Source organism: Diceros bicornis, chromosome X, assembly GCF_020826845.1.
Source record: "Diceros bicornis minor isolate mBicDic1 chromosome X, mDicBic1.mat.cur, whole genome shotgun sequence".
In the NCBI taxonomy this organism is placed as follows: Eukaryota; Metazoa; Chordata; class Mammalia; order Perissodactyla; family Rhinocerotidae; genus Diceros; species Diceros bicornis.
In genome coordinates, this window is record NC_080781.1 from 42,184,251 (window position 1) to 42,211,897 (window position 27,647).

Sequence of the window (27,647 nt, forward strand, 5' to 3'; positions counted from 1 at the left end):
CAAACGAGAGAGATGCCGCCTTCATAGAGCCAATGCTGTTGTCTACATCATTTTTGATTGGTTGATTTTATAAGATAAAAGTATACTTTAATAAAGAAAAAATTCAACATTGAAGGCTCAGACATTCTTGGGGTACTGGGAAGGGGAATTTCCCACTTCTTCCTCCCACCTCCCTGGCATCAATGCGGAGGTGGGCTAACAAGTTTATCTGATCTTGGAAGGAACAGGGGGCAGGGAGACTTTCCTCTGTCTGAATGTGTCTCCTCAGGGCTGCCTGGCTGACAGGTGGTTTGTCTCTGTGTGCCTCTCGCCTACCTTCGGCACCCTTGCCTGAGTCCCCTGTGGAATGCAGGGATGGTGCTGTGCAAGGGGCAACAGGGCACGTCAGCTGGCGAAGAGACAGGTGATGGTGGTGGTGGCAGCGATGAGAGGAGGCGCAGGGGTAGGCCAGCCAGAGGGAAGTGGGGAGGAGGGAAAGGAGGGGAGAGAGGGAAGAAGGAAGTAGGCAAAAGGGAAGAAAGCCACAGAAGGTGGGGTGGCACCGGAGGGCAGGAGTGGCGAGGGTTGGGAGGTGGTCTCCAGTCTCTGGGTCTCCATCAGCTCTTGTCTGGGGGTGGATCTCTGTGCACTTTGTTTTTCTTCATACTGTCTAGGTATTCCTGTTGGGACACGGCCAGCACCGACGCGAGGATCTCATCATCATCCCAGTCGTTCAGACCTGCTGGGCAAGAGGAAGGAAAAAGGATGACGAAGCACTCAGCCTGCCTTCTCCTCACCTGTCGCTGATCTTCGACCCTGGAGACATCCCATCCAGGCCCCTCTCACTCCTTTCTCTAAAGAGAAGGCTCCTCTGGGCCTGTGAAACCCCACTCAGATCCCCTCAGGGACAGATCCCTAGGGCCTGAAAAATTCCCTTTTCTTGGGGAGCTAGCCAGAGGCTTCAAAATCCCCCTCTCAGGACTTGCTGTTTCTTCCATCTCTCCCCAACTCCCAGGTGGCCCCTGGCCCCTGGACAGAGGAGGCTTACCAAAGGCGGAGGGGGACATCTGCTGAATGAGGGCTCGGCACTCCAGAGCAGGGTACAGGGACACGAGGGGGGAAGTAGCTCGGTCGGCCCCTGCCGAGAACTGGCTGCTTGTACCTGGGGCAGATGGACAGTCAGAGGCAAGGCCCAGAACCTAGCCAGTACCTCCTAACCCCTGCATACTCCCTGTCAGTAAGTCACTGACCTGGTGCACAGGGCGAAGGAGGTTTGGCAAGAGCTAAGACAGTGCTTGGGGAAGGGGGCTTGATGCCCAGCTCGGCATGCAGCTCAGGGTGCTCAGGTGACGAGGCTGAACTCCGCTGCCGCGGGGACCGGCTGGTCCACTCTTCCAAGCCACTGGAGGCTGCTGCTGTGGCAGAACTGCATGTGGCGCTGGCTTTCCGGGGCTGCGGTGCGGGGGGAGGAGGAGGAGGTAAGGACCAGTACCAGTCTCGACCCTCCTCTGCTCCATCCCTGAGGGCTTACTCCCTCCCGGAGTCCTGGCTATGATACAGCCTCTGCATAGGCCACCATCATTCCTGGTCACACAGTGTACCACAAGATGAAGGTAAGCTCCTTAACCCTCCCTCACACCCTTAAAGCCAATCTGACAGGCAACCTGTTACCTCCACCTTCAAAACAGATCCAGAATCTATCCTCTTCAATACTGTGAACTCCCATCCTCCCTTGCCAGCATGGTCATCAGTCACTGGGACTACTGTAGTAGTCTCCTCCTCGCTAGTGTCCTGCTTCCACCCCAGCCCCCTAGACTCCACTTGGCACTCAGTAGTCAGGGAGACCCTGTTAAATCCTAAGCCAGATCCAGTCTTTCCTCTGCTCACAACCTTCCTACGGCTTCTGCCTCACTCAGAGTAAAAGCCAAAGTCCTCACCAGGGCCCATAAGCCCCTTCCCAATCTGGCCCCACCACCTCTCTGACTTCATCTACTACAACATTCTGTTCAGTCACACTGACCTCCGGGCCACTCCTGAATCACACCAGGTATGCGCTACCTCAGGGCCTTTGCTCTAGCTGGCCCTCTGCCTTCCCCGGCACATGCACTTAGCTAACTCCCTCACCTTCTGCAAACTTTTGCTCAAATCTCACTTGCTCTGAGGCCTACCATGACCATGCTATTTAATACTGTGAACTCCCACCCTGCTCAGCCCTATTCATCCCTTTTACCCTGCTCTACAGTTTTCATCCATACCACCTCTCAACTAATTTATTCATTGTGTTCATTGTTTATTTTGTCTCAACATTGTGTTCATCATTCAGTTTGTTCCACTCTGCAAAAATGTAAGCATCACATTGGTGTCCTGATTCCACCCTTGGGTGGGTGGATCTGGACAGGGATCTGGGCCTGCCCAGCTCACCAATGTACCCCCATACACTGAGAACAGTGGCTGGCACGGACCTGCAATAAATATTTGTTGAACCATTATTCAGCTCTTGCCAACATCTAAACTCACTCTAAACTCCTTGTGATTCCTCCAATGCCTGTCTGCCCTGCCCGCTCCCTGTCCTAAAAATTCAACCTTCACGTATGAAGACTGACCAGAGCTCCCATCTCCACTGGTCTCCTGGCCAGGGTCAAGGGCCCCACTAATGTGTCTGTCTCCCTCAATAGACAGGGGATCATTGAGGGTGGGGGGGTGGGGCGGACCTGATTTTACATCCTCAGCAAAGAGCCTGGCACACAAGGACATTCAACAAAAGCTTGTCTCTCTGAAACTATTCATCAATCCCACATGTCACCACCAGTGGCTGCCCTCACTCACTCCTTAAGAGCTTGTTCTGCACCAATGTTGAGAGTTCTAAGGTACAATGCCAAGACTAAGGCCAAGATGAGGTACAGATAGGGCTGAGAGCTTCCTTCTCTCCCAGATGTCAAAACTGCTTAATTTTTTCTGTCTGTTTGGGGACAGAGCATGGGAAGTAATGGGTTCTTGACCAGGCCAGTGACAGAGCCCAGGACTGACCTGGCTGGGGCCGCGGACCTGGCGGGCCTGTTTCTCCTGATCCCGCAGCCACTGCAGGTAGGATTCCCGAGCTACTTGCTCCTCGATAGCCTCATTTGTGGCCTCCCAGTCTGTGGCCCGCTTCTTGTCTTCCAACATCTGCTGTTCAATCCATGACTCCTCTGATGTTTTTATGGCATTCTTCATCAGAGACTGCTCCGCAAACTGCAAGGTGGGGAGGAACAGGGATGTGGGGTGACACTCTGGTCAAGAGCCAGAACTGGCTCAGGGATGTGGTCCCACCGGCCCAGAAGAGAGGAGACAGGAAGGCAGGTACTCTTACTAAACCCCCCGGCGCAGGCAGGCTGCCTATTCATCAGGGACTGGGGGAAGGCAGGCTTGGTTTGTAGGACCTGTCATTCCAACCTCCTACACTCAGAAGCCCTGCTCCCAATCCCAAGATTCCTCAACTGGAGTACTAAGTCTGGGGCAACCAGGTGCCCTCCAGCCTAGGCCAGAATTTAAAGAAGCCTTACCCAGCGATGACTCAGTTTCATAATGCTGAGGCCTTTCCCATCTATGCCCAGTTAGGACAAGGAGAAAAGTCCACCTGAGAAGTTAGCTGTGTGTGTGCAGGGTAGAGGGAGTATTCGGGCATTTAAGGGATGAGGGGACACTATGAGCATGGTACGGGGTGCTGAGTTCTGGGACACTGTATGAGAGTGCTCTTTGTCAGGCTGTGTGATACAACAGCATTTTAAAAAACAAAATAATAAAAAATATCAGAGGATATTCCAGGGAATAAGTGTAAGTATTCTTCAGTGAAACTCTAACATTATTATTTTTTTTGGTGAGGAAGATTGGCCCTGAGCTAACATCTGTTGCCAATCTTCCTCTTTTTGCTGAGGAAGATTGGCCCTGGGCTAACGTCCGTGCCCATCTTCCTCTATTTTGTATGTGGGACGCCACCACAGCATGGCTTGATGAGCAGTGCATAGGCCCACACCTGGGATCTGAACCTGTGACCCCTGGGCCGCTGAAGCGGAGTGTGTGAACTTAACCACTACACTACCAGGCTGACCCCTAACCTATGGATAACAGTCCAAAAAGTATGTAAAACTCTGTTAGAACAAGCCAATTTAAAAAATGGGCCAAAAAATCTAAACACAATTTCATCAGAGAAGATATACAGATGGCAAATAAGCACATGAAAAGATGCTCAACGCCATTTGTCATTAGGGAATTGCAAATTAAAACAACAAAGAGGTCTCCCAGTTGGAGATATCAGTAAGAACTATAGCTTCATATATATATATAGATGGTTACATATAGAAATATTTCTAGATATGTATATACACACAGATTAGTATACACACATGTATCTCCTTGCTCTGTCAGCTCAAAGGGCCTAGAAGAAAGGACACCCCAGTAGCAAGGAGCACACTCAGCACTGAGATCTTGGTTTCTAATACTATTCTCCAATAAAAGGAACCAGGACTCCTTGGAGAAATGGCTGGTTTTAGGACTGGGGCAAGAAATATACAAGATGAGCCTAGAGCACCTTGTAGTGCCAGAAAGTAAGAAGTGCCCAAAACAAATAAACAAACAAAAAAACAAAACAAAATTTTTAAAAAGCCACCCCCACAATGATGGGGGTATGTCACAGACATGTAGGAACCTAGTAAGAGAGCTCCCAATAGTCAAAACTGGAACAATATGAGCATCAAAATAAAAATAGTATTGGATTATAACCCAAAGTATAAAAGTATAAAATAAATACCTGTGAGTCTATATTGATATAAATGACTGAATAATAAATGGGGGACAAGAGACAAATTTCCCTTGTAGAAGAATTCCAAATAATTTATGTAGATACTTTGCCCTCAAGAGATGGAGCTTATATAACCCCCACTTAAGTGTGGGCTGGACATAATGACTGCCTTCCAGATGGTACAGTATGGAAAAGGGGGTGGACGGAGAGAGTAATTTTACAGTGGAGAAAACTTGACAAACACTACTTCTGCCAGGTGATCAAAGTCAACATCAACAGTCATAAATAATGTTCATAGTACATACTACTGATATGATGTGATGAGAATGGCACTTTACCACTGTGATCTTCCTCCCTAAAACCCATAACCCCAGTCTAATTATGAGAAAAACATCAGACAAATTCCAGAAAAGAAACATCCTACAATATACTTGACCAGTACTCCTCAAAACTGTCAAGGTTATCAAAAACACACAAGCGTGAGAAAAGTCACAGACAAGGGAGCCTAAAGAGACATGATGACTTCAGTTAATAATAATGTATCAATATTGGCTCATATATTGTAACAAATGTAGCAAGTCATCTGATAGGTTAATAATAGTGAAACTGTGTGCAAAGAGGGAGGAGGATATATGGGAACTCTGTACTATCTTCTCAATTTTTCTGTAAATCTAAAACTATTCTAAGCAATTAAGTCTATAAATAAAATAAAACAACTTAAGGCATTCACATTTTCAAAAACAGGAAAAAGAAACAAGCGATCAAACCACAAAAAGTCATGGATCAATCTTAAACGTACGGTGTTATGTGAAAAACATAAACACTCTGAAAAAGCTACGTACTGTATGATTCCAATTATATGACATTTTAGAAAAGGCAAAACTATAGAGTCTGTAAACAGATCAAAAGCAAAAACAAGGAAATTCGGAGAAACTGTCACAGCCAAGAGGAGCCAAGGAGACATGACAACCAAATGTAATATGGTATCCTGCATGGAATCCTGGAACAGATAAGATCATTAGGAAAAAACTGAGGTAATTTGAATAAAGTAAGGTCTTTAATTAACATATCAATATTGGTTCATTAATTGTGACAAATGTACTATTCTAATATGTTAATCACCGTGGGGTATATGGGAATTCTCTAATCACAATTCTGTAAATTTAAAACTGTTCTAAAATTAAAAGTTTATTTAAAAAACATAACCAAAAAAAACCCTATGTTGGAGGGTGTGTTGGTGTTAGGGTGTGTGTTTCCTAAAATGAGGCAGGAGCACTTTGTTTGTAGGAAGTGAAACCTGAATACAAGATATCAAAATCCCCAGCAGATGACTGTTTTTGAGAGAGAGAATGAGAATCTGTCAGTGTGTGCTGGGAAAATGTACTGCCACCTTCTGAGCACCTACTAGGCACCAGGCCCAGTGTTAGGTGCTTTCGTGTATCGGCTGAGCTGCCAGCCCAGATTACTTGTATAATCTGCCCTAGGTCCCACAGTCACTAAGTGGTGGGGCCAGGCCTGCACTCCAAGTCTCTGTGACCACAACTGCTGAGTTTCAGAGGAGGATCCACGAGGGTGCCAAGACACCCAGACCAAGCCCTGGCTCACAGTTCCCAAATGTGATTCCCTATCCCAAAATGCCAACCCTCAATAGGCAAAAGAGATAGGTGGAGCCAGCTCAGACAGGCAAACCAAGACCACAGAATGAGCCCTGACAGATCATCTTGGGTAACTCCCTAATTTTACAGAGGTGAGACCTCAGGAGCAACTCAGAGAGGGGACAGGCCATTTCTGTGGGCTAGGGGCAGAAGCGAGACCCCAACAGTGGTTTCTGGCCTCTACATCCAGTAGCTTTCCTAGGCAAAGTGACCCACTTACCCCTGGTTTGAATGACGGCAGGCCCAGCCCCACACCAATGGTGGCCTTGTTGGGATTCACCACTGAATTGTAGTGGATATTCCGATGGTAGCTGACGCGGATGGGTTCATCCTCATTTTGATGGATCCCATGGAATGTGTTGATGGGTTCTGCAGAGAAAGACAAGGAGGGAGCATCCACAGTGGGCCAGGTAGGGCAAGCTCGGACCAGGTGCCATCAGTCGCTCACCTACCCACCACAGAAGTACCTGTGCTGTACTGGTACACCTCCACAGGCCGGTTGTACATCTCCGCCATGGCCTGCATCTCAATGTGGTTGCCATGGCAATTGTTTTTCCGCTTCCGGTTGATGTAGGTGGTGAAGTCCTCTGTGACATAGTTGGAGAAGTAGTCAGCATTCTTCATCTGCAGAATAGATCAGAGGGTCAAGGTCCGTGTGGGGAGGAAATCCTCCCACTCTGCCCCCGCCCCAAGGCCTCTGTGAGGTCTCACCAGATAGTCCATGCAGTGCTTTCGCACAACCTCATGCATGTCCTGGTCTCCATACACCTGGTCAGCTGTGGGGACAGAAGAAAGGAGAGGCGGGGGTCAGAGCTGCCACCAGAGAAAAGTTCCGAGTCATGGAACAGCCTTAGGGGTGGAGGGCTGGGGGCCAGGGAAACTCCCTTTCCTACACCAAGGCCTGGAGAGTTCTTGGCCTTGTGGGCTGGAATGGGGTCGTGGAAAAAGAGGCAGGCAGGGATAGTCTTTAAGAACAAGAGAGTACAGGTGAGAGGGACACAACCACAGGCCTCTCCGACAGATGCCTTTGTTTAGGGCTTCCCCAACCACTCAGGCAAGTCAACAAATATTTTAAGTCCCATAAGTGGCCTCAAACACCAATGATTCCACATTCCCCCCTTCACTCTTCACATGAGGAAACTGAGGCTTAGGTAGAGTTTACGGCTTGACCAAGGTCACAGAGAAAGTTAGTCTGTGACAGATTCAAACTCTAGAATTCAGTCTTCCCGGCTCCTAGGAGTCAGCATGGCCTTTGTAGGTCTAAAAAAAAAAAAAAAAAAAAAAAAAAAGGAAAGAAAAGAAAAAGAAGAAGAAAAAAAGAAAAATAACTGGGCTCTAAGCCCAATTCTGTCAGGTACTAGTGAGCTAAATGACCAGAGGCAAGCGACCCAAGTGTTCTGAGCCTCATAAGCCTCACATGTAAATGGTAACAAGCTGGATAACTCCCTGGCAGGCCTTTTGTGGGATTAATGAGATAATGGGTATAAAGTGACTAGCACTGGGCTTGGGACAGAGCAGTAAATCAGAGTTCCCTTCCCCATAATGGGGCGTGAATGTGGGGTACTGTGAAGGTGACACAGTAAAATCCTGCCCCTGCCCACAAGAAGTACATAGTCTAGTAAGCGAGACAAGGCACATTTGCACCTAACTTAAGCTTAATTCAGGAAGGGCAGCCTGCGGCCCAAATGGTCCAGGCGTCACGGGGTTTTCGTCAAAATAAGAACCAGGCTCCGTCTGCCTCGCTTGAGGATCTTCACATGTCATTCCCTCTTTTCGGGATGTTCTTTCCATCTTCCTTGGTTGCCTACTTGTCAAACACCAACGTGCTCTTTAACACAGTTACCCACCCTCCCCACCCTCCAGGGTACGTCTATCACCACATTTATCAAAGGTGTGTACTGACTTCATCTGCCTGACACACTGGGCTCCCACAGAGGACAGTTCACATCCAAGTCCACCCCCAGCTCAGGACCCGATACAGTGCAGGAAATAAGGAGCAGTTTGCTGAGTGCATGGATAGGCTGGAGGAGCCAGGGAGTCTTCTCCCTAGGAAATTTAACTGGGCTTGAAGATGAGGCACGCCTGATGTCCACTGGCTAAGATGAAGAGGGAATTTCCCTTTGTCTCCCCGGAGGACCGTTGCTCTGACGGGATCTCCCTGGGGCACTGGGGCAGGGTCAGATCCTGTAGGGAACACCGCAGAGTTCTTCCATGACAGCCAGTCTACCTCTGTGAAGAATCGCCAGAAGAACGCCTTCGCCGCCCTCCCCTTCCCTCCCTGGTGGGTTCTGTGAGATAAGGAGAAAAAGGCTGCTCTGAGATAGAAAACGGGGCCCATGCCTGTCTCATGTCCTCTTGGAGGTGCAGAGACCTGAGGGTGAGGGGGAGTGGAGGTTGTGAAGGCGGGAAGGGGTAGCCCCTTCACTGATGTAAACAAGGATGTGGGTTCTGCGGCCACACTCTCCCCCATCCCCCCAGCGGCACTTCCAGCAAGTCACATGCCCTGCGCACAGGCTGGGGGCCCCCTGCTGCTGTCTTTCTTAGAAGCCAGGACCACAGAGCCCGCTGTGGCTGCCGGAGCTGCCTGAAGAGCTATTTCTGTAGAATGAGCTTGGGGTGCCGGGGAGGCAGTGCTGTTAGCAGCTGCAGTAAACAGGAACTGAGACGGGAGCGAACAGGTTAAATAGGGGTCGGCCTGCCAAGCTCAGGGAGGTGGCTGAGATGTTCCTAGGGAAGGGTCAACTGGCATTTCCAGGCCTGGGAGACAGATCTACCTGAGCTAGATGCCAGATGCAAGAAAATGGGGGAAAGAGGGGAAATTGTGGGCCAGGGAAGGGAGCTGGGGAGAACCCCATCCATTTCCCTTCCATTGACCCCTCTGCCTGGCAGAAAAGCTCTGCTGCCTCCTAGCTGTGTGGAACTGGACAAGGCCTTTAACCTCTCTGGGCCGCAATGTCCTCATCCATAAAGTGCGGAGAGCAACTCTTCTTTCTCTCACAGGGCGCTGTCAAGACTACAGGGGATAGTTTGCCAAACACCTGAGGCACACTAGGCATTCAAGAAATGGGGCTCCATTTGTCATGAGGACGACGACGGCTCCTTCAGCTAGCTAGCTACCCTCAACTCAGCCAGAATGTCACCAGAACCACCTAGTAAGCCCTTCCTCGCTTCTGCTTCCTCAGCCAGAGGAAAGCCCCAAACTCAGAGTCTAGGCTGTCCCTCCTTGTGCAGGCAGGACTGGCTCTCAATCTTTACAGAATCCAAAGGTCCACAGGCCTACCTTCTGTGCCCGTAGTTCAAATCTTTAGCAACCAAATTAACATCAAATCAATAACATAGGCTTCACAAAACAGGGTCCTTAAGTGTGGGCAAGGTATGACCTTCTCTACTTATCTGTAAAATGTAAAATACCACCTTCTCTCCTCAATTATATGATGCATTGATAGGTGGTACAGTACATGTCACAGCTTTTGCAGGGGGGACCCACCTCACTGATTCTAAGATGTATTCTAGCTTAGGGATCACTGATATGGAAGAAAATGTGCATCTCTGAACCAAGGAAACAGAGCAATAGTACCTCCCCAATGAGGGAGGGTAGAAGGATCTTTTCAATGATAGAAGGTGGGGAAAAATACCCAGCGCAGGGCTAAAAACACAGCAAGTCCTCACTGAGGAGGTGCTTTTCTGACTTTGCTAGCCCCACCTCTGTCCTCCAGAAAGCCCTCCTCCTCCCAGAAGGTTGGCACATGGGACTAGGGGCCGGACTGGACTTCCCTGTGGGGGCTGAGGTGGGGAAAAGGGCCCAATGGACCTACAGAGGTAGGGGAATTCAGAGAACTTGTTTTGATAGAAACTGAAACTCCTCCTCTTGCTGACGCTGCACTTGTGGGCAATCTGCACCTGCTCTCTCCTCCCAGAGTCCAGCTGGAAGGGAGTCCCCCACTACCTCACCTCTGTCCCCAATCCAAACATGGCTCGGAAATCCTCAGTACAATGCTACGACTGGTTCCACCAAGGCCTTTTCACATTCCAACTCATTCCATCCTCACCCAAAAAACTCTCCTTTACACAGGAGGGATACTGAGGTACAGAAATGCAGCACAGCCGGCCCAAGGTCACACATTTGGGAGGGTGAAGGTGAGGCCAGGATCTCAAGGAGTAACTGGTGACTTTAAGCACTGATGCCCCAGGTGACATTACCATACCCTCCAGTCCAGCTATCACCTTCGCCATTTGACTCCCTGGGGCCAGGCCTGATCCTGTCTGCCTCAGTTTCCCCATCAGCACAAGCAGCAATCAGCTGGAACCCAGAAAAGGTCTGGGAATGGGCAGAAAATACAGATATCAGGGGCTGTACCCTTCTCTAGGGCCACAGAGGTCAGCATGAACCTTACCTCCCCATACCCCACTTCTGTCCTTTCTCTGAGCATACAGAGACACCAGCACAGAAATGCACATGTGCACACCCACACAGCCAGCAGATCCTGCCCAAGAGGTTCCCTGAGGCCAAATACTCACACAACAACCCTCACAACTACAAAGAACTATCACATTCAACATGTAGATGCCCTTGCCACCAACCAGGCAAGACTGAAGGCTGGACAAGATTCGAGGCTGTACGAATGGAGGACCCCCCACCTCCTGCCTAGCCTTTGCCAGGGGTGGGTGGGAGGGGAGAACAGCCAATAGTTCTAACAGACTTGCTCCAATCTCCCTCTCCCCTGCTGCCTGGGGGAAGGTCCCCCAAACCTCTGTAATCTTTCCTCCTCAGCTTCCCTAAAATGTCCTCACTATTTGCCGAGGAGTTATTGGAGAAGCAAGACAGGAGAGCCTGGACTATCTAAAGGAGTTTAAGTACAGAGCCCTACCATTTGTTTTAGAGGCACCTGGGAACTGCCTCTCCGCCAGGCTGCTGCCTGCCTGCCTGCTGAAAGAGACACAGCAAATTCTGCTGAGGACAGAAAAGGAAGCTTGGTGTCTGCAGGGAATCTAAAAACATACCACACAAATGTGTGTACACACAGCAGCAGGAGGAGAGAGGGACCTGGTCTGTTTCCCACTTTCCTCCTGGCCCAGTGGGAACCCTGGCCCCAGTGAGGAGATGAGCCAGGAAAAAGTCCTCACCTGCCTATCAAGCAGCTGTGGTGTACACCTGGCCGGTGGCTCCAAGTACCCCAACTGGCACACTCTCAGTGGGGGGAGACAGAACTCGGCCCCCTCAATAGCCTGGTCTCTGAGATGCCTGCTCCTCTACTCAAGGATTCCCATGGCAAAGACGGGAAAACTGAAGAAGGCAAGGCAGAGAGAGGCCAACGGAAGCTGGTGTACCTGGTGGCCCATGGGAATCTTCTCCTTCTGGCCTGGTTCAACCTCAAACACCGATGTTCTGACACTGGCCGTGTGATCTAGATAACAGGGTCTCGGCTTTCTCTTGAGGCTTCAGTTTCCCCATTTATAAGACAGTCAAAATTGATCTAAGATCCATCCCTCTGATGCTAATGGTCCGTGTTCCAAGACCAAAAGGCCCAGAAGAGTGGGCCTGGCTAATGTCTCTGGACCCCACTGCTGTAATACGCGTAGCCCCCAGCTGCTTCCCCATGGCCCATGCAAACACAAGCACATGCGGCCTCCACTTTTCCCACAGAAGCCAGCGCCAGGGCCAGAGGTTTTTGCTGAGTCAAAACCATACGGGGAGAGGGAGGGAGAAGAGATGCAAACTCACGTTTCCAAGAGGAGGTTATCTGAGCATAGCAGAGGCAGGGTGGACCACAGGATACCTCTGGGACTCAGGCTCCCACTTCCACTCCACCCAAACCTTCACTGATGCTCATGAGTCCCCAGTAGGGGGTAATGGGAGAGATTTGGGCACAAACAGTGGGTACTGGTTCACACAGGGACACCCAGACCTCAGAGGCAAAATAGAGGGTAGAAAGCCATCTGCCTCAGGATTCCCAACAGTAGAGGGCCACAGGCCCCTAGCTGGAGGAAGTGAGGCCCAGAGAGGTCAAGAAATACATCCAAGGTCACCCAGCCATTCGACAGCTAAGCTAAGAAACCACGGCTTTCCTAAGGTCATAGAAAGAATGTGTCCTTCAGACACCTCTGAGTTCCTATGCCAGTTCTGCCACTAATAACCCCGAGCACGTCATTTCCCTTTCCCAAGCCTCAATCTTCTCACCTGTCTCATGGGATAATGATCCCAAAATTTTGCAGATGAACCTGAAGCATCCTGATCTGAATGCCTAGCAATCGGTCAAGGGTCAAGGAACAATGGAGTGGCCCCTATGTCCGCAATCCCTCCCTCCACCTACAACCCTCAGTTATGTGCTCCTTCCACTATTCAATGTGTGGCAGGAAGTTAGAACCTGAAGGCCTTCTCACCAGAGCCTAGGGTGACTACCATCTGTCCCTGTCCAAGCTAGGCTGGAAGCAGAGGGGCAGCAGAAAGCCTGAGGACAAAGGCCCCTTCACAGGCACACTCTGCCCCAGGGAAACCTCCAGATGAGGCCTAGGGACTCAGGGGCCATGTACTTCTGGGGAGAGACGATGGGGCTTCTGAGGTTTTACAGAGAAAAGCCCAGTCAGGGGAAATGGGTAGCCATGGTGCTGATAGGGAAAGGCCTTCAACCTGCCATGGACAGCTCTTCCTGTAAGCTCAGGCCCCTTACTGGAAGGCCCCAGTGGGGAGGGAAGGGTCAGAAGTTGTTCGGAGAGAACAGCTAGATGGACATACATGCAAATATTGCTCTTCATATCGGTTATTGCACAAGCCAAGTCCTCACTGGGCCCAAGGTCTGCCTCAGAGACCGCCCAAGACTCAGATGCTCAGCTGCATTCTCTGACCCTCACTCCACCCGCAGCCCTCCTTACCTCACATCCAGCCTAGGTCTCAGCACAGGGCCTAACACCTAACAGGCCCCCATCTATTCTTTTTTGCCTTCCTTTGGTCCAAGATGCCCCCAAATCCAGCTCTTTCTCTAGGAAACATCCCAAGGAGAACACAGACTTGAGCCATAGGCGTAGCAGGTTTGGGATTTTCCCAGCCCAGAAGAGTCCACGCCTGAGCCTCTTCTGCTTGGTAGAATGAAGAGGCAACTGCTCACCCCACCTAACTTTCTTTCACCCATTTAACAAACATTTGTGGCTCTGAGGCACCACTGAGAACAGCACTCAGGCTTTACCAATGCTATTGTTCCATGAGGGCCTACTATGTGTCAGGAACTAAAGGGATTTACTGAAGTAATCTCATTTAACTGTTACAACACTGGGTCTTTTAGCCTCACGTTACAGACGAAGAAACAGGCTCAGGAAAAAAGGGCTGCTTGCTTAAGGTCACACCAAGAATCAGTGCCACAGCCAGAAGTGGAGCCCGAATCAGTCCATGCCACCAGTAGACACCGGGGGTACCCACAGACTGAGGGAACAGCAGATCCAGAAGGGATTCAAGGCGCCCTTCAGAATCAGCACCATTTCACAGATGGCAAAATGGAAGTCAGGGCCAGAACTAGATGAGGCTTCTGAATCCCAGCTCAAAGATCCTAACAGACAGTACTTTTCCTTAGTACGTATCAGAGCTCCAAAGGGAGGATCAGATCACGCTCCCAGCTTCCCCTGGACACTAGCACAGGACCTCATGATTGCTTGTTGGATCACAGATTCAGAGCCAGAGGGGCCTCAAGATGTAGCTCAGACTGGAGAGTAGACGGTATTAGGAATTATTAATTTTGTTAGGTACAATAATGGCATTTTGGTTATATTAAAAAAAAAGAGAGAGAGAGCCCTTATCTGTCAGAGAAACATACAGAAAAATTTACAAATGAAATGATCCAATGTTGGGGTTTTGCTTTAAAAATACTCGTTTCAGGAGAGTGAAAAAGAGTAGGCGGGGTAGTGATGAAACAAGGCTGGCCATGTGGCAATGACTATTTTGAAGATGAATGATGGGTACACAAGGGTTCACTACTCTACTTTTGTGTAAGTTTAAAAAAATTTCTATGATCTCAGGGTGACAGCAGTGTGCTGTGGTTAAGAGCATAGGCCTCAGACTAACCTCACCCAGACACCGACTCCCGACTCTACTACGTACTATCAGACCCTGGGCGAGTCACTCTCCATCTCTGAGCTGCTTTTCTAATCTGACAAATGGAAGCAATAGTCCCTACACTTATCTAGCTTGGGGGAGAATTAAAAAGAGTTTCCTGTAGTGCCTGACAGAGCGATCTGTCCCTAGGTAATGTTATTTTCTTTATCACTATTATTGCTGTTATTACTCTCACACCACACCACACCGCCTCATAACCGAGGGCTAGAGGCCAGATACTAACTTGAGGCTGGGGCCTGGAGTTCCTAAAAGACTAGGTAACTCGTCCCCCAGTCCTGTCTCAGGGCTTATTCCTGACAACTGGGACACAGCTCAGGGGCAGCCCTAGGCCCTTGAGGGCTGAGGCAGAGACTCACCTACGGCCCGGAAGAGACAGGCGCCGTCCTCCTTCATCTGCTTGATGATGAAGCCCTTCTTGTCTCGCAGGGCCTTTTCAAACCAGTGCTCCTGCTGGAGGGAAGAGGTGGGAGTCAGCAACAGGAAAAGCCTGTACCCCCTCCCCAGGGCCCTGTCCTCAAGCTCCCGAGGGGCCCCACTGATTGGCTGAGAGGACACTGGGCAGGTCAAGTTCTCAGCCCTGCTTAACCACTCAGGGCATATGGAGCAGGAGGAGACCCTTTCTTCTAGGGAAATCAGTCACTATGTGAGCAGACTTGCTCCCAGAAGGATCCCAGCTTCCCTGAGGGCAAAGACCCCATCTGCATTCTAACCCCTGCTGGCCATGCTGGGAATCCAATGCTGGGCCTTCCCCTACGCAGCCAGAGGCCCAGACCTGGCAAGTACCTGGGGGGAGAATCTGGCTCTACCTCAAGGAGTTTCACCTGGGGACCCTCTAGGCACTTGGGAGAGGAGAGATGTTGAGGAGGGAGTGACTGGCAAGAGCCTAGATCCTGAGCCCCACATATAGCTAGGGAATTCAAGATATATTGTATATGGCAAAACATGCAAAGTATGATGTCACTTGTGATTGAACACATTTAACATATATGTATATGCATATGTATACAAACACACATGCACAGAAAGTTGAGAAGGCTTGGGCCGGCCCCGTGGCTTAGCGGTTAAGCGCGCGTGCTCCACTGCTGGCAGCCCGGGGTTCGGATCCCGGGCGCGCACCGACGCACTGCTTCTCTGGCCATGCTGAGGCCGTGTCCCACATACAGCAACTAGAAGGATGTGCAGCTATGACATAAAACTACCTACTGGGGCTTTGGGGGGAAAAATAAATAAATAAATAAATAAAAGAAAGTTGGGAAGGCTATACAACAAAATATTATCCCTAAGTGTTGGTATTACAGGTGATTTTACTTCACCTCCTTTTTTATAAAAGATATACAATCCCTTGTCCAAAAATTCCAAAACTCAAAAAGCTTTCAAAGTCAAAAGTCGTTATCTAACTCATTTGGCATCATAACCTGACCTGAGCTGACAAGAATGTATTTATCTCACTTGAAGGTGAATATTCAAACATTTCCATGCAGAAACATTTGGATGTTTGATTATGAGGTGCTGCCATAGACCCCCCTGGGGATGTAACATAATACATAATATACACACCAGGTGACTTTTCTAAATTCTCAAATTTTTCTAAATTCCAAAGCACATCTGGCCTTGAAGGTTCGGGTTAAGTAAACCTGTACAAATGTGTATTTTCAGATGTTTTTTCAAAAAATAATGGAGAGATGAATAGGTGGAAGACATAGGATTTTTAGGGCAGTGAAACTACTCTGTATGATACCATAATGGTGGTTACGTGTTATTATACATTTGTGCGAATCCATAGAATGCACAACACCAAGAGTGGACTCTAACGTAAACTATGGACTTCGGGTGATTATGATGTGTCCATGTAGGTTCACTGATTGTAACAAATGTACCACTCTGGTGAGGGACTTTGATAATGGGGGAGGCCATGCATGTGTGGGGGCAGGGGTATATGGGAACTCCCTGTACCTTCTGCTCAATTTTGTTGTGAACCTAAAATTGCTCTAAAAAATAAAGTCTATTCAAAAAAATAACGTCCACGTGTCACTTAAAACATATTTTCCATTTCCTAACAAAACAAATCAGAAGCAGCAGACCTTTCCCAGGCCCCTGACGCCCTCTGCTGGCCACCAGAAGAAGCTAGCCTGATCCAGCATCAGGGCTAGGGACCAGAAATCCCAAGCCTGCTCCTTGGGGACACCACCCTGCCCAGGGATTTATAGGATCCGAGCTAATGCTGACCAGACAGAGGGGATCATCTCTCTGCAGGCCATTTTCCCCCAGTTCAACTGAGAGAAATTCCTGGCAAAGGAGGAAGCACAAGGTTTGGAGGCCAAAAGCTCTGGGTTCCAATCCCTGCTCTGTCACTCACTTGCTGCATGATTTCAGTTAAGCTACCTATCCGAACTCTCCAAGCCTCAGTTTTCTGTCAAATGGGGGATATGTGATCTACCTGATAGAGCTGTCAAGAGGCTCAGAGGAGCTTCAGGGCCTGAAAAGGCTTTGTAAATAAAGTACCGTACACTGGTGAGGTGGCCACCAGTCACAGAAGAAGGGGCAAGACCACACAGAGATGATGTACAACTGCGAGGCCCTCAGAAAATCCCAGGTGAGTGGATGGACAGGAGGGGATGAAGAGGGAGTGACAAGGGAATACTCAGCAGCCCCACCATCAGGGCCCACACCCCAGGAAGGTGTGGCTGGCTTTCCAGAGATGACAAGGCAACTGGAAGCCCTTAATGGGCTTCCATGGGCAGCATAAAGTGTCTTGTTTGTGCACAACATTCCAGCAGTCCAGGTGCCCCTCCTGCCCCAGGGGCTGCAAACTAGCACACTCAAGCCAGTTCCCCCAAGTCCATCCCTGCCCTGCAGGGTCAGCCATCTCTCAGCACCAGGGCACCTGCCCTAACCAGGGGTCTCCAGAAGGGAAGCTACAACTTATGACTATGCCCCACACTGGACAGAAGGAGAAGTTCTAAAAAAGAAGGGCACACAGCAACCTCCTGCCCTTGAGCGTTGGGGGGAAGGAAGACCGAGAGGATCAAAGAGGATGAGAGGGGCTCTTACTTATTCATCCAACAAAGGCTTACCAGGCAGCTACTAAGTCAGACCCTGGGCTGGCAATGAAGACAGAGAAATGAATCAGACTTGGTCTCTACCCTTGATAAGCTCAGAAACTGCTAAAGAGGCAGGGAACCAGGCAATGACCACACAAAGTGTGAGCAGGGCTGTGAAAGAGATGAACACAAGGGTGCTGTGAAACACTGAGGAAGGGACCTGGCCAGTCATTAAGGCTGGCACCTGAGAGGAGATGCCACCTGAGCAAAGGATTAAAACACCAAGACCTCCAGAAATGCTTGTTAAATGGATAAGAAGTCACTTCTGCCACAAAGCCCCAGGGATGCCAGAGGCCCAGCAATGAGTTCTGCAGAACTAAAATCCTGGGTTGGACCAGGCAGGTAAGCAGGGCAGGGGCCAGGAAGAAAGATAAACTCATATAAGCTGAATGCCTGCCCCACGCCAGGTGCCAGATGCAAAAGGTGACCTCATTTAATTGTCCTTACCACAGTCCAGGTGGCAGGAAGCATTATCCTCGTTTTACAAAAGCAGAAAGGATCTAGGGTTTGGGCACCAGCAAAGCCTAGTGTAAAGGCAACAGGGAAGGCCTCATGAGCCACAGCCTGGAGCCCATCGTGGGAAAATCCTGGTTTACCCCTAAAAATGAAGGAGGCCTCAGCACACCCCTGGGGCAACCAGATTGGCATCTAGGCCTGCATCTGGAGGCCAGACCACTAGCTACCCACTGGCTTTGGCACCAGAAGCCTTAAGAGCTTGGGCTCTGGCTGAAATGCCTTCTCTCTCTCCTTTTGGGGAGAGAAAACAGGGAAGTCATGGTCCTGGGCTCCAGGAAGAGTTTAGAGAGTCCTAGGAGCTCCTCGCACAGTCTACTCCTTCCCCTAGCTGGACGGCAACCTCCAAGAAAGTGCCAACCTGGGAGTTGTCTAGGAAAATACCCACAGGGCTGGCCCCATGGCTTAGCGGTTAAGTGCACGTGCTTTGCTGCTGGTGGCCCGGGTTTGGATCCCGGGCGCGCACCGATGCACCACTTCTCCGGCCATGCTGAGGCTGCGTCCCACATACAGCAACTAGAAGGATGTGTAGCTATGACATACAACTATCTACAGGGGCTTTGGGGGAAAAAAATAAATAAATAAAATTATTAAAAAAAAAAAGAAAATGGCCCAGGAAGGAAGGACGGTGGGAGTGAGGGGTGGGGGCTGGCCCAGCCATGGGTAAGTTTAAGCTACAACAATGCCCTGGCCTGAGAAGTCCAGACAGTGAATCTCGCAAGCCCACTGCTGAGCCTGTGTGGGCGAGTCTATCCACATCTCTGAGCCTCCACAAAAGGGCTTGGCAAAGCTTTCTGACACCAGGGATTCCCAGGTGCAAGACTATGCAACCTACTAGTCCAAAGGCCCAAGAGACGTTGAAGCAGGCTGTGAGACTCAACTGACTTAGATTTCAATCCAGCTCCACCAATTATTAGCCATGTGATGAACTGCTCTGAGCCACAGTTTTCCAATCTGTGAAATGGGATAACAAGCCTCCCAATAACAGGAATACTGGGCAGACTCAAATATTACAGGACTTTGCCTAGTAGAAGAGCACTTAAGTTCCCTTCCCCTCCCTGGAAGGGAAACAAGAACACACCTGTAGTAGGCTATAATAACCATCCAAAGATATCAGGCCCTCATCCCTGAAACCTGTAAATGTTGTTTTATAAGGGAAAAGGGTCCTTGCAGGTGTGATTAAGTTAAGGATCTTCAGATGGGAAGATTATCTTGGAGTATCCGAGTGGAACCTAGATGCAATCACAAGTGTCCTTAGAACAGCAGAGAAAGATCTGATACAGACAGAAGAGGAGACCACACATACACAGAGGAGAAGATGATGCAAAGGTAGGCAGAGGCTGGAGTAACGTGGTCACAAACCAAGGAATGCTGGCAGCCACCAGAAGCTAGAAGACTGGATTCTCCTCTAGAGCCTCTGGAGGGAGTGAAGCCCTGCCAACACCTTGATTTTGGCCCGGTGAAACTGATTTTGTACTTCCGGCCTCCAGAACTGTGAGAGAATAAATTTCTGTTGTTTTAAACCACCCAATTTGTGGTAATTTGTCACAGAAGCCATAAGAAACTAATACAACCTTCTTGTAACACTCCCTGGTGTGAGCTGTGAGGTAATGTGGCATGGTTCCCATCCCACAAGATCCACCTCTCTAGCATGCCCCCCAAAGAGAGGGTTAGAATTAAGGCAGCAGGGGGTTGGAATCCCCGCTCCCAGCCTGGGAAGCTGCTGACCCTGCCTATCAATGACAGGAGGGACAGGGGGCAGGGGAAGATGGCAGCAGCAGTGGCAGCTCATAGACAGATGTCTTCCTAGAGCCCATGGCCAAGAGGTGTTTAGTATTCTGGGCTTCACAGCTCTGTCTCAGCAAGCCCGGTGCCAAGACCACCCCTCTATCCTCAAAAACACCCAGGAACACTGGCTCAGCTCCATGGGCAAAACACAGGCAAGCCACCTAAGGAGAAACACAGACAAATGCACTGCTTTCTAAGGACCAACACAAGCTCTCCAGGGCGAAGGAATGGGAAAAGAGCAAGGCCCCAAACCTGCTGCCAGGCCACTGAGATTGGGGGGATTATAAAAAGGAGATTTATTATTCTGCAACAAAAAGAAATGAAGTACCGATGCATGCTATGACACAGATGAGCCTTGAGAACATTATGCTAAGTGATAGAAGCAAGTCACAAAGAACTGCATATTGTATGATTACATTTATATGAAACATGCAGAACAGACAAACCAATCAAGACAGAAAGTAGATTAGCGGTTGCACGGGGCTGGGAGGGGATGAGGGGATTGGGGAATGATGCTGCTGCAGGGGTTCTTTCTGAGGTGATTGAAAATGTTCTAAAATTGACTGATCATGGTGATGGATGCACAACATACAAAAACACTAAAAGCCACTGAATTGTACACTTTAAACTGGTGAATCGTACGGTGTGTGATTTACCTCAATAAAGCTATAAAAATTAAAAAAAAAACCCAAGTCCCTACAGCACCGGCTGGGGAGAAAGAAGCTGAACACCGCTTGAAACTTCACAGCACACCCCTAAAAGCGAAGGGGCCCCTCAAAATTTTCAAAATGGGTGTGGGGAGTGAGGAGCAGGGAATTAAGAGATTACAACTAGCTTCAGAGCAATGAGTCCAATCTTCCTCCTCACCACTACACATTTTACGGATGGAGAAACTGAGGCCCAGAAAAAGAGAACTGCCCAAACATACAAGACTCAAACCCAGACTGCCTGGGCAGGGACCACTTCCTGCTATACCAATCTGTCTCCTCACCAGAGGAAGTGGCAGGTTCCTAGATGCCAAATGAAGGATCTCTGCTAACAAAGATCGGTTCGTTACAAAGGTTCCTAGGAAGAACCCAGATGATCTTGGGGAAACTGCAAGAGAAGAATCAGTCAAGGTCTGAGGTGGGCCAGGTCATGTATTCACACTCAATAACCCTGGACAAGGATGGACTTTTGCAAAAAAGGCAGCCGAGAGTTTGCCAAAGCCATAAAGCAGCCAAGCAGGAGACCCTGGGGTTTGAACTCAGGCCTGCCCAGCTCCAAAGCCCTAACTCTTTCCTCACACAACCCTACCTCCACACCATCAGACAGGCCCCCTGGCAGGCAATCTCCGAACTTCTTCACAGCACACCTGGCCACAAAAATCATTGTCCGCCAACCCCAAGCCTCACAGTGAGCAGGCTGCTTGTCCTGCCCACCAAGCTCGGATGGCTGGGAAGGAAGAGACGGGCAGGGAGAGAGGGAGAGGAACGCAGTTCTTCCTCAAAAGATCCACCATTCTCTGTCACCTCCAGGTCCAGAGGGCTTTGGTGTGAGTTCCCTAAAATCCCAAAGCTAACTGACACTTCACCAGCTCCTTACCTGACCAATGAGGAAACTGAGGCCCAAAGAGCAGAGGCAAAACTACTCTGGTTCATCCAGCAAAGCCCCGGCAGAGCAAGGGTGGGAACTCGGGCACCCTGGCTACAGTGTCAGGTCCAGCTTCTCCTACCACCTCAGCAAGCATGCCCCCTTCTCAAAATGCTCTGTGGGGTCCTCAAGCTCAGGATGCTTGTAAGCCATTCTTTTCCTAGGGTACTCTCAGCAAGGCTGCTGTGCCTGGGAAAGGAAACCCCTGACATCACCACCTCCTCAGCACCGGGACCCCAGGGGGCCAAAAGGACTTTTAAAAGCAGTAGAGGTACAGTCACAGCATTGAGACAGACAGGAAGTCTGAGTACTCAAAATAAGGACCAAATTCACCATCTGGGCTCCCTTCAACAACTCCCCTCTTTCCCAAGGGATCTAATTGGCCTCCAGGCTACAAATGCCCCTAGTGACAGTTCAGGACCAAGACTGGGGTGGCAGGAAGAATCTCCCCTCTTCTCATCCCCAGAAGGTCCCAAGTTGGACCAGATGAGGCAGAGAGAAGCATCTTCTTCCCCCTTTTGTCCCAGGAAGTGGGAGGACAGGAAGCCTCTCCTCTGTCATTGGGAAGGGAAGGTATCATGCAACCACAGAGTTTTACTTCCATGTTCTTATGGGGACAAGAATAGGGGAGGAACTCCCAGCCTAAGAGATGCAAAGGGAGTGTAAGGAAGTGTCTTTCTAGTCACCATGGCAGCACACAACTTTCTTCCTCTCTGTCCCTGGAACCAGGAACATATCGCTCCCTATTTCTGTGGAGGAGGAGGCAGCAGACTTTACTCCAACCAGGGAGAGAAGAAACAACTCCTGGTCCTGGCCCTGTGGGGTCCAGATGAGGTTTATCCTGCCTGGAGAAGTAGTAATGGGTAGAAAAGGAACAAGGACAGGAGACTTAAGACAAGGCCCTGGCCCCTGTGAAATACAGCAAGATTTACCTGAGTCAAGGGGGAGAGGAATATAGGTGGGGAATTTCCCTGGAGTGGGGATGTCCCAAACCCCCTCCCTGTCTCTGGGAAGGAAAAAGCTTGTTTAAAGCAATTCAGGAAGCTCAGAAAATTTCCCTGATCCTGGAAATGAGAAGCAAGTGGAGCTGGGTCAGGGAGACTCAAAATACCTCCTAGTTCTTGAGGGGATGCCTCAGTCCCCATATCCTCAGTACCTGAAAACCTTCTCATAGAAAGTAGGGGGACTTTCCTGGTCGGGGGGCTCAGGTAAGGGGTTCTTATGACTGTGAAGAACACCCAAGTCCTTCTGTCCAATGGGGGAGGCCTCAGGCCACACGGGGGAAGACCTCATGTCCCTCTTCCTAGTGACAAAGGATTGCCTGGTTAGGGGGAAATGGAGAGTCTCATACCCAAGGAGGTAGGGGGCTCAGGCCCTTCCCTAAGGTGAAGGATCCTTAGGGAAGCTTGTCTCTAAGAGGAAGCTTAGGCCACTGGGAAGACACTCAGACTCTTTTGCTTAGAATCCCGCTTTACCCATGTCCCCAAAGGGAGTCAGCAGTTCTCAGGACTTAGTTCACAAATGGTGGGTAGTCTTAGGCTCCAGTCCCCAAGGCAGGAAATCTTACGTCTCTAAGAGGCCCCTATGACTAGAGTATACGTATGCTATCTGAAGTGAGGTGACAGCCAGTACTCTCGGGGCAGGCTCAGGTCCTAAGATGGGGGAGGTGTCTCATGCACATGAGGGAAAGTGTAAACTCTTGAGGGGAGATTCAGGACACTATTCTCCAGGGACTCTGTATCCATGCCCCAAGGGAAGGGTCTCAGGGCTCCATTCTGGTGGGGAGAGTTTTCCTGTTCCTGAGGGGTACCTTAAGTTCCTTGAGGGGGAAGCTCAGACCTCATCTCTAGAGACACACTAGTCACTGGGGTATATAAGGGTCTCCTGTCCTTGAAAGAAAGTGCAAGCGTCCTTAGCACACTGGGTCCCAGGCCCTTGAAGGCAGGCTTAGATCCATGGTGAGGCCTCAGACTAAATCTCTGGGACTCCATGCTTCCCATGTCCCCTGAAGAGTGGTCTCAGTCCCGAGTTCCCAAGGCAGGGATCTTACGTCCCTGACAAGAAGCTCACGCCGTTACGTGTGGGGAGTGTGTGCTCAGATGCCTATTATAGGGGAAGAGGGGGCTGTTATGTCCCCAAGGTGTGTTTCAGTCCTTCATAATTGGGCTAGAAGGATCTCACATCCCTGTGTGTGTGTGTGAAGGGGGGGGTCTCAGATTCCTAAGAAGAACACTCAGACACTAGCTCCTGAGGAGAAAGGTCCCCTAAAGACCTCACCTTGCCTGGGACCTGCGGAGGGGTATCAGTCTCCTGAAGAGGCTTCAGACCCAGTCTCTGAAAGCCCCAGTCCATAAGCAGGAGGATCTTAGGCTCCAGTATCCAAAACAGTGAGTCTCACTTTCTTGAAGCAAGGCTCAGGGCAGGGAGGAAGCTGAAAGTCTAATGCTTAACAGAAGCTTAAGAGAGATTCACTCTGGTCCCCAAGAACGTCTCAGACCACTGAGAGGAAGCATAGACCCTTGTCACTTAGAAAGGAGATGAGTTTCATATGCCCTAGTAGAGTTTCTGGTCCCTGGGTGTTTTGACCCTTGTCCCCAATGGGAAGGAAATCTTATCTCCCTGAAAGAAGTCTTATATACCTGGAGAAAAGCTCAGAAGATCCCTCTCTCTAAAGAAGACATATATGTGTGTGTCAGGCCCATGATTCTAGAAGAGGGAGTCTCAGGCCCTTGAAGGCAGGCTTAGGACCCTTGAGGAGGTCTCAGACCCCATCACTGAGTGGTCCTGCACTGTGTTCCCCTGAGAAGAAGGTAGAGGAGATCTGTCCTATATAGTGTCTCAGACTCCCGAAAGGATTTAGGTATCTTGGGGACACTCAGACATCTCTGAAGTCTCCACCTCACTTGTGTTCCCTGAAGACGGAGTCTTAGACTCTTATCCCAGAGAAAAAGAAATCTCAAGCCACTGAACACAGACCAAAGTTCCTTGGAGAATCAGGAGACACCCTTCTCAGAAAGCATTCCATCCTGCCTGTGTCTCCTGGGGAGTTCCCACCTATTGGCCCTACATGATGAGGTCCCAGGGCCGGAAATGACGACCATGAGTCCTCAAAGTAACCACAGACCTCATCTTTAAGTCCTCCATCTCATCTGGGGCCTCTAACACCAAGTTCTTGAGAGGAGGAAGAGGGTGTCTCACACCCCTACCACCAGAGAAAAGAACGCCAAGCTCCGGGAAAAGATGTTAGGGCCCTTGGGCCGATCTCAAAAACCTTCCTCGGGTCCCTACCCAGCCCGGGGATCCCATCGACCAGACTCACTCACCTGCCACCCCCAGCCCATACCTGCTCGACGGTGGCAGGATCCATGGCCTCGATGCGTGCTGCAGCTGCTTCATACTCATCCTCGCTGTTGTAACCTGCGCCGACCTCCTCACGCTCGGGACTGCCCCCGCCAACCGCGCCAACCCCAGGCGCTTGACGCCGCCGTTTGCTGTGACCCGGCCCAGAGCAGCAGCTGCCCACGCCTACACCACCGCCCACGCCCACCACCACGCCCGCCGCGCCCACACCCGCCGCCGCTGCGCCCAGCGCGTCACCGGCACCGCCGCCGGGTCCGCCTGGGCCCCCGCAAGGAGGAGGAGAGGCCTGCTGTGGCCGCGGGCCTGCCACAGCGCCTGGCGGCACGGCCAGCGCCCAGCGGTGAAGCGCACCCGGTGGCCCCGGTAGCGGACCCTGAGGCGGTGGCGAGGCCCGGGAACGGGCCCCCACAACGCCCGAGTCACGGTCGCGGTCGCCACCGCCCACGCCCGTGCCGCCGCCGCCCACGCCCACACCCCCGCCGCGGCGCGGCGCCGGGGGCAGCGGCCCGGGCGGCGACGGCTCGTTAGCGGGGTCAGAGTCGGGAGGCGGCGGCTTCTTTTTGGGGAGAATAGTCATGGCGGCACCGCCGAGTACCCCCCAGCAAACCCGGCGCGGGGCACGCCGGGAGAGAACCCGGATGAGGGGGCTACTGTGGTGCGCGAAGCACGATGGGATCGGCGGGACCCGGATAAAGAGATTGAGGCACCGGTTCGAGAACTCTCGGCGGCGCGCGGGTCACGCGGCAGGAGAACCCGGATGTGAAGTCCAAGCTGAAGGCACCCCGGCGAGTTTGTCGTAGCCTTCTCTTCAAGTCCAGCAAGTTTACTGCTACGCTCGCTCCGGCCTTCTGCTTCAAAGGAAACAGAACCAAAACAAGCACCTCTTCGCCCCGCCCCCTCGCAGGTTCTTGAACTACCGGGTGGGGCCCCGGGACGCTGCGCACGCGCGCCAGGGCACAGCCCCGCCTCTCGTGCGGAAGTACGTGGGCAAAATCTTCGCCGCCGCCACAACAATTGCGGGCAGCAACCAATCGAAGCAGCTGCGTGGGTCTTCGATGACGCCCACAGGCCAATCAGAGATGATCGCTCGCCCTCCCGTGCCCTCCGTCTCAAATTTCAGTCAAGTCGGCACCCTCGTTCCTTGCCTTCTTGTCGGCCGTGTCCGCTCTTTACTTCTCTCTCCGAGGCTCTGACTCGCAGGCAGGAGTACTGCGACAGGACAGCGTAGCCTGCCCCACGCAAGATAATTTTAAAAGTACCTCCCTACCAGGCTTCTAACTTGGCTGCAGTCAGCCGGACTGACGAGAATATCAACACTCCCAGAGCATAGCAATCCCCTGAAGCGTCAGTTCCGGTCCCACCCACCGGCAAATCCACATCCGACGGAGAGGAGGGCGCCGCTTCACCCTGGCAACAGGCTGAATTCTGCGATGATTGGTTAAGAGAGGCCGTCATTCAAGTCGGAAGGCCAACCATGGGACAGACATGCACCGTGGTGTTTGGGAAACAGACACGCCCACTTTGGCACCACCGCATTCTCGCCCTCGGGTTGACCTCCCCGCCCCTGTAGCTAGTGCGCAGGCGTAGCGCAGCCTTTTTTTCTGAAACTGAGTTTACCTGGATCGAGAAGTCTATGAACCAGGTCTGTCACTGGCCAGCGTCTCGCAATGGGGTTGGTAAAATCCCTGCTACTGAGCTACTGGAGAGCTACAAGCTAATCTTAGCTCTGACCTTCCTGTCTGAGTGATCTCCGGCAAGTCATTTAACACCCTCCATCCTCAAATTCTACTTCTCTGTAAACTGGCAATGATAATTCCATTTTAATGATCAGAGATGAATGCTTGTAATGGGCTTGGTGCTGTACTTGGCACGTAGTAAATGCTCAATAAATTAGTCTGCGTGACGGTACAATGGAATGGATCTCAGGCTTTGGAGTCAGGAAGAGTCCAGTTCCAGGCTTCAGTTCCAGGCACGGATGGACCCTTACCAACTGTATGACCTCGAGCAAGTCATTGTGTCTCAAATTTGGGGTTAGCCATGTGTAAAACGGGAGTGATAATGCCTGCCCAGACTCCCTCAGAGAGTAGTTATGAGGTTCAATAAGCTCATGAACCGAGAAGGTGTTGTGAGAGGTGAGGGCTCACTACCAGTCTTAGGAGCCGAGCCATACAAGAGGTTGACAGTGAGACCATCAGAAAGCCCTTCTGAGTGCGACCTAACCTCGCTTCAGATGCTGACCCTAGTTGAAGTTCTTCCCTGAAGGATGTCAGTAATAAACGGACTGTTGTGGTGTTTTCTGCTCTTGAGACAATGAGAGGAGAGGACTCACGTTTACTGGGCCTATTGTGTTCAGGGCACTGTGCCAAATGCCTATGCACATTATCACATGGAATCTTCTCATGACCATCTCACTTGACCCATACATCCCACTCCCTACTGGATATTTGGTCAGCACTACATATCTAAACCTGAACTTATGATAAGAATTGTAGCTAACCTTCACCGAGTACTTACTATGTGGCTGGCACTGTGCACTAACAGCTTTGATGTTCCCTTTGACAGTGAATGGCACCCCAATCCAGCCTTTCCCCAAGCCAGAAACCAAGAAGTCAACCTTGACTGTTTCCTCTTTCTTAACTCCTGCATGCCTGTCAATCCCAAATTCTGCCCATTCTATCTCTCAAATCTCTTGACTCTCCAACTCTTACTGCCACTACCTGATCCAAGCCACCATCACCTTT

The 27,647-nt window shown here is 50.6% G+C and overlaps 1 protein-coding gene across 3 annotated transcripts; it reads right to left on the reverse strand.

The window, feature by feature from the left end:
• Window positions 1-47: 47 nt before the first annotated feature.
• Window positions 48-26,240, reverse strand: OTUD5 (OTU deubiquitinase 5). Of its 3 annotated transcripts, none has more exons than XM_058535828.1 (9): window positions 24,890-26,240; window positions 14,869-14,959; window positions 7,123-7,187; window positions 6,879-7,035; window positions 6,632-6,780; window positions 3,007-3,210; window positions 1,230-1,431; window positions 1,028-1,141; window positions 48-721 (listed from the first exon to the last, which is right to left on the reverse strand). In XM_058535828.1, the coding sequence occupies exons 1-9, from the start codon at window positions 25,481-25,483 to the stop codon at window positions 597-599; spliced, it is 1,701 nt and encodes a 566-aa protein (XP_058391811.1). In that variant the 5' UTR covers window positions 25,484-26,240; the 3' UTR covers window positions 48-596. The 3 variants fall into 3 exon arrangements, with proteins under 3 accessions (XP_058391811.1, XP_058391809.1, XP_058391810.1); XM_058535826.1 differs by having other exon boundaries at window positions 14,869-14,962; window positions 24,890-26,239; XM_058535827.1 differs by having other exon boundaries at window positions 48-718; window positions 14,869-14,962; window positions 24,890-26,238.
• Window positions 26,241-27,647: the final 1,407 nt, after the last annotated feature.

Coding starts and splice junctions, on each gene's coding strand:
- OTUD5 (XM_058535826.1), bottom strand. CDS start 25,483: ATGACTATTCTCCCCAAAAAGAAGCCGCCGCCTCCCGACTCTGACCCC. Junction 14,963..24,889: donor ATCCTGCCACCGTCGAGCAG/GTATGGGCTGGG, acceptor TCTTCCCTCCAG/CAGGAGCACTGGTTTGAAAA. Junction 6,781..6,878: donor GGTGTACCAGTACAGCACAG/GTACTTCTGTGG, acceptor CTTTCTCTGCAG/AACCCATCAACACATTCCAT.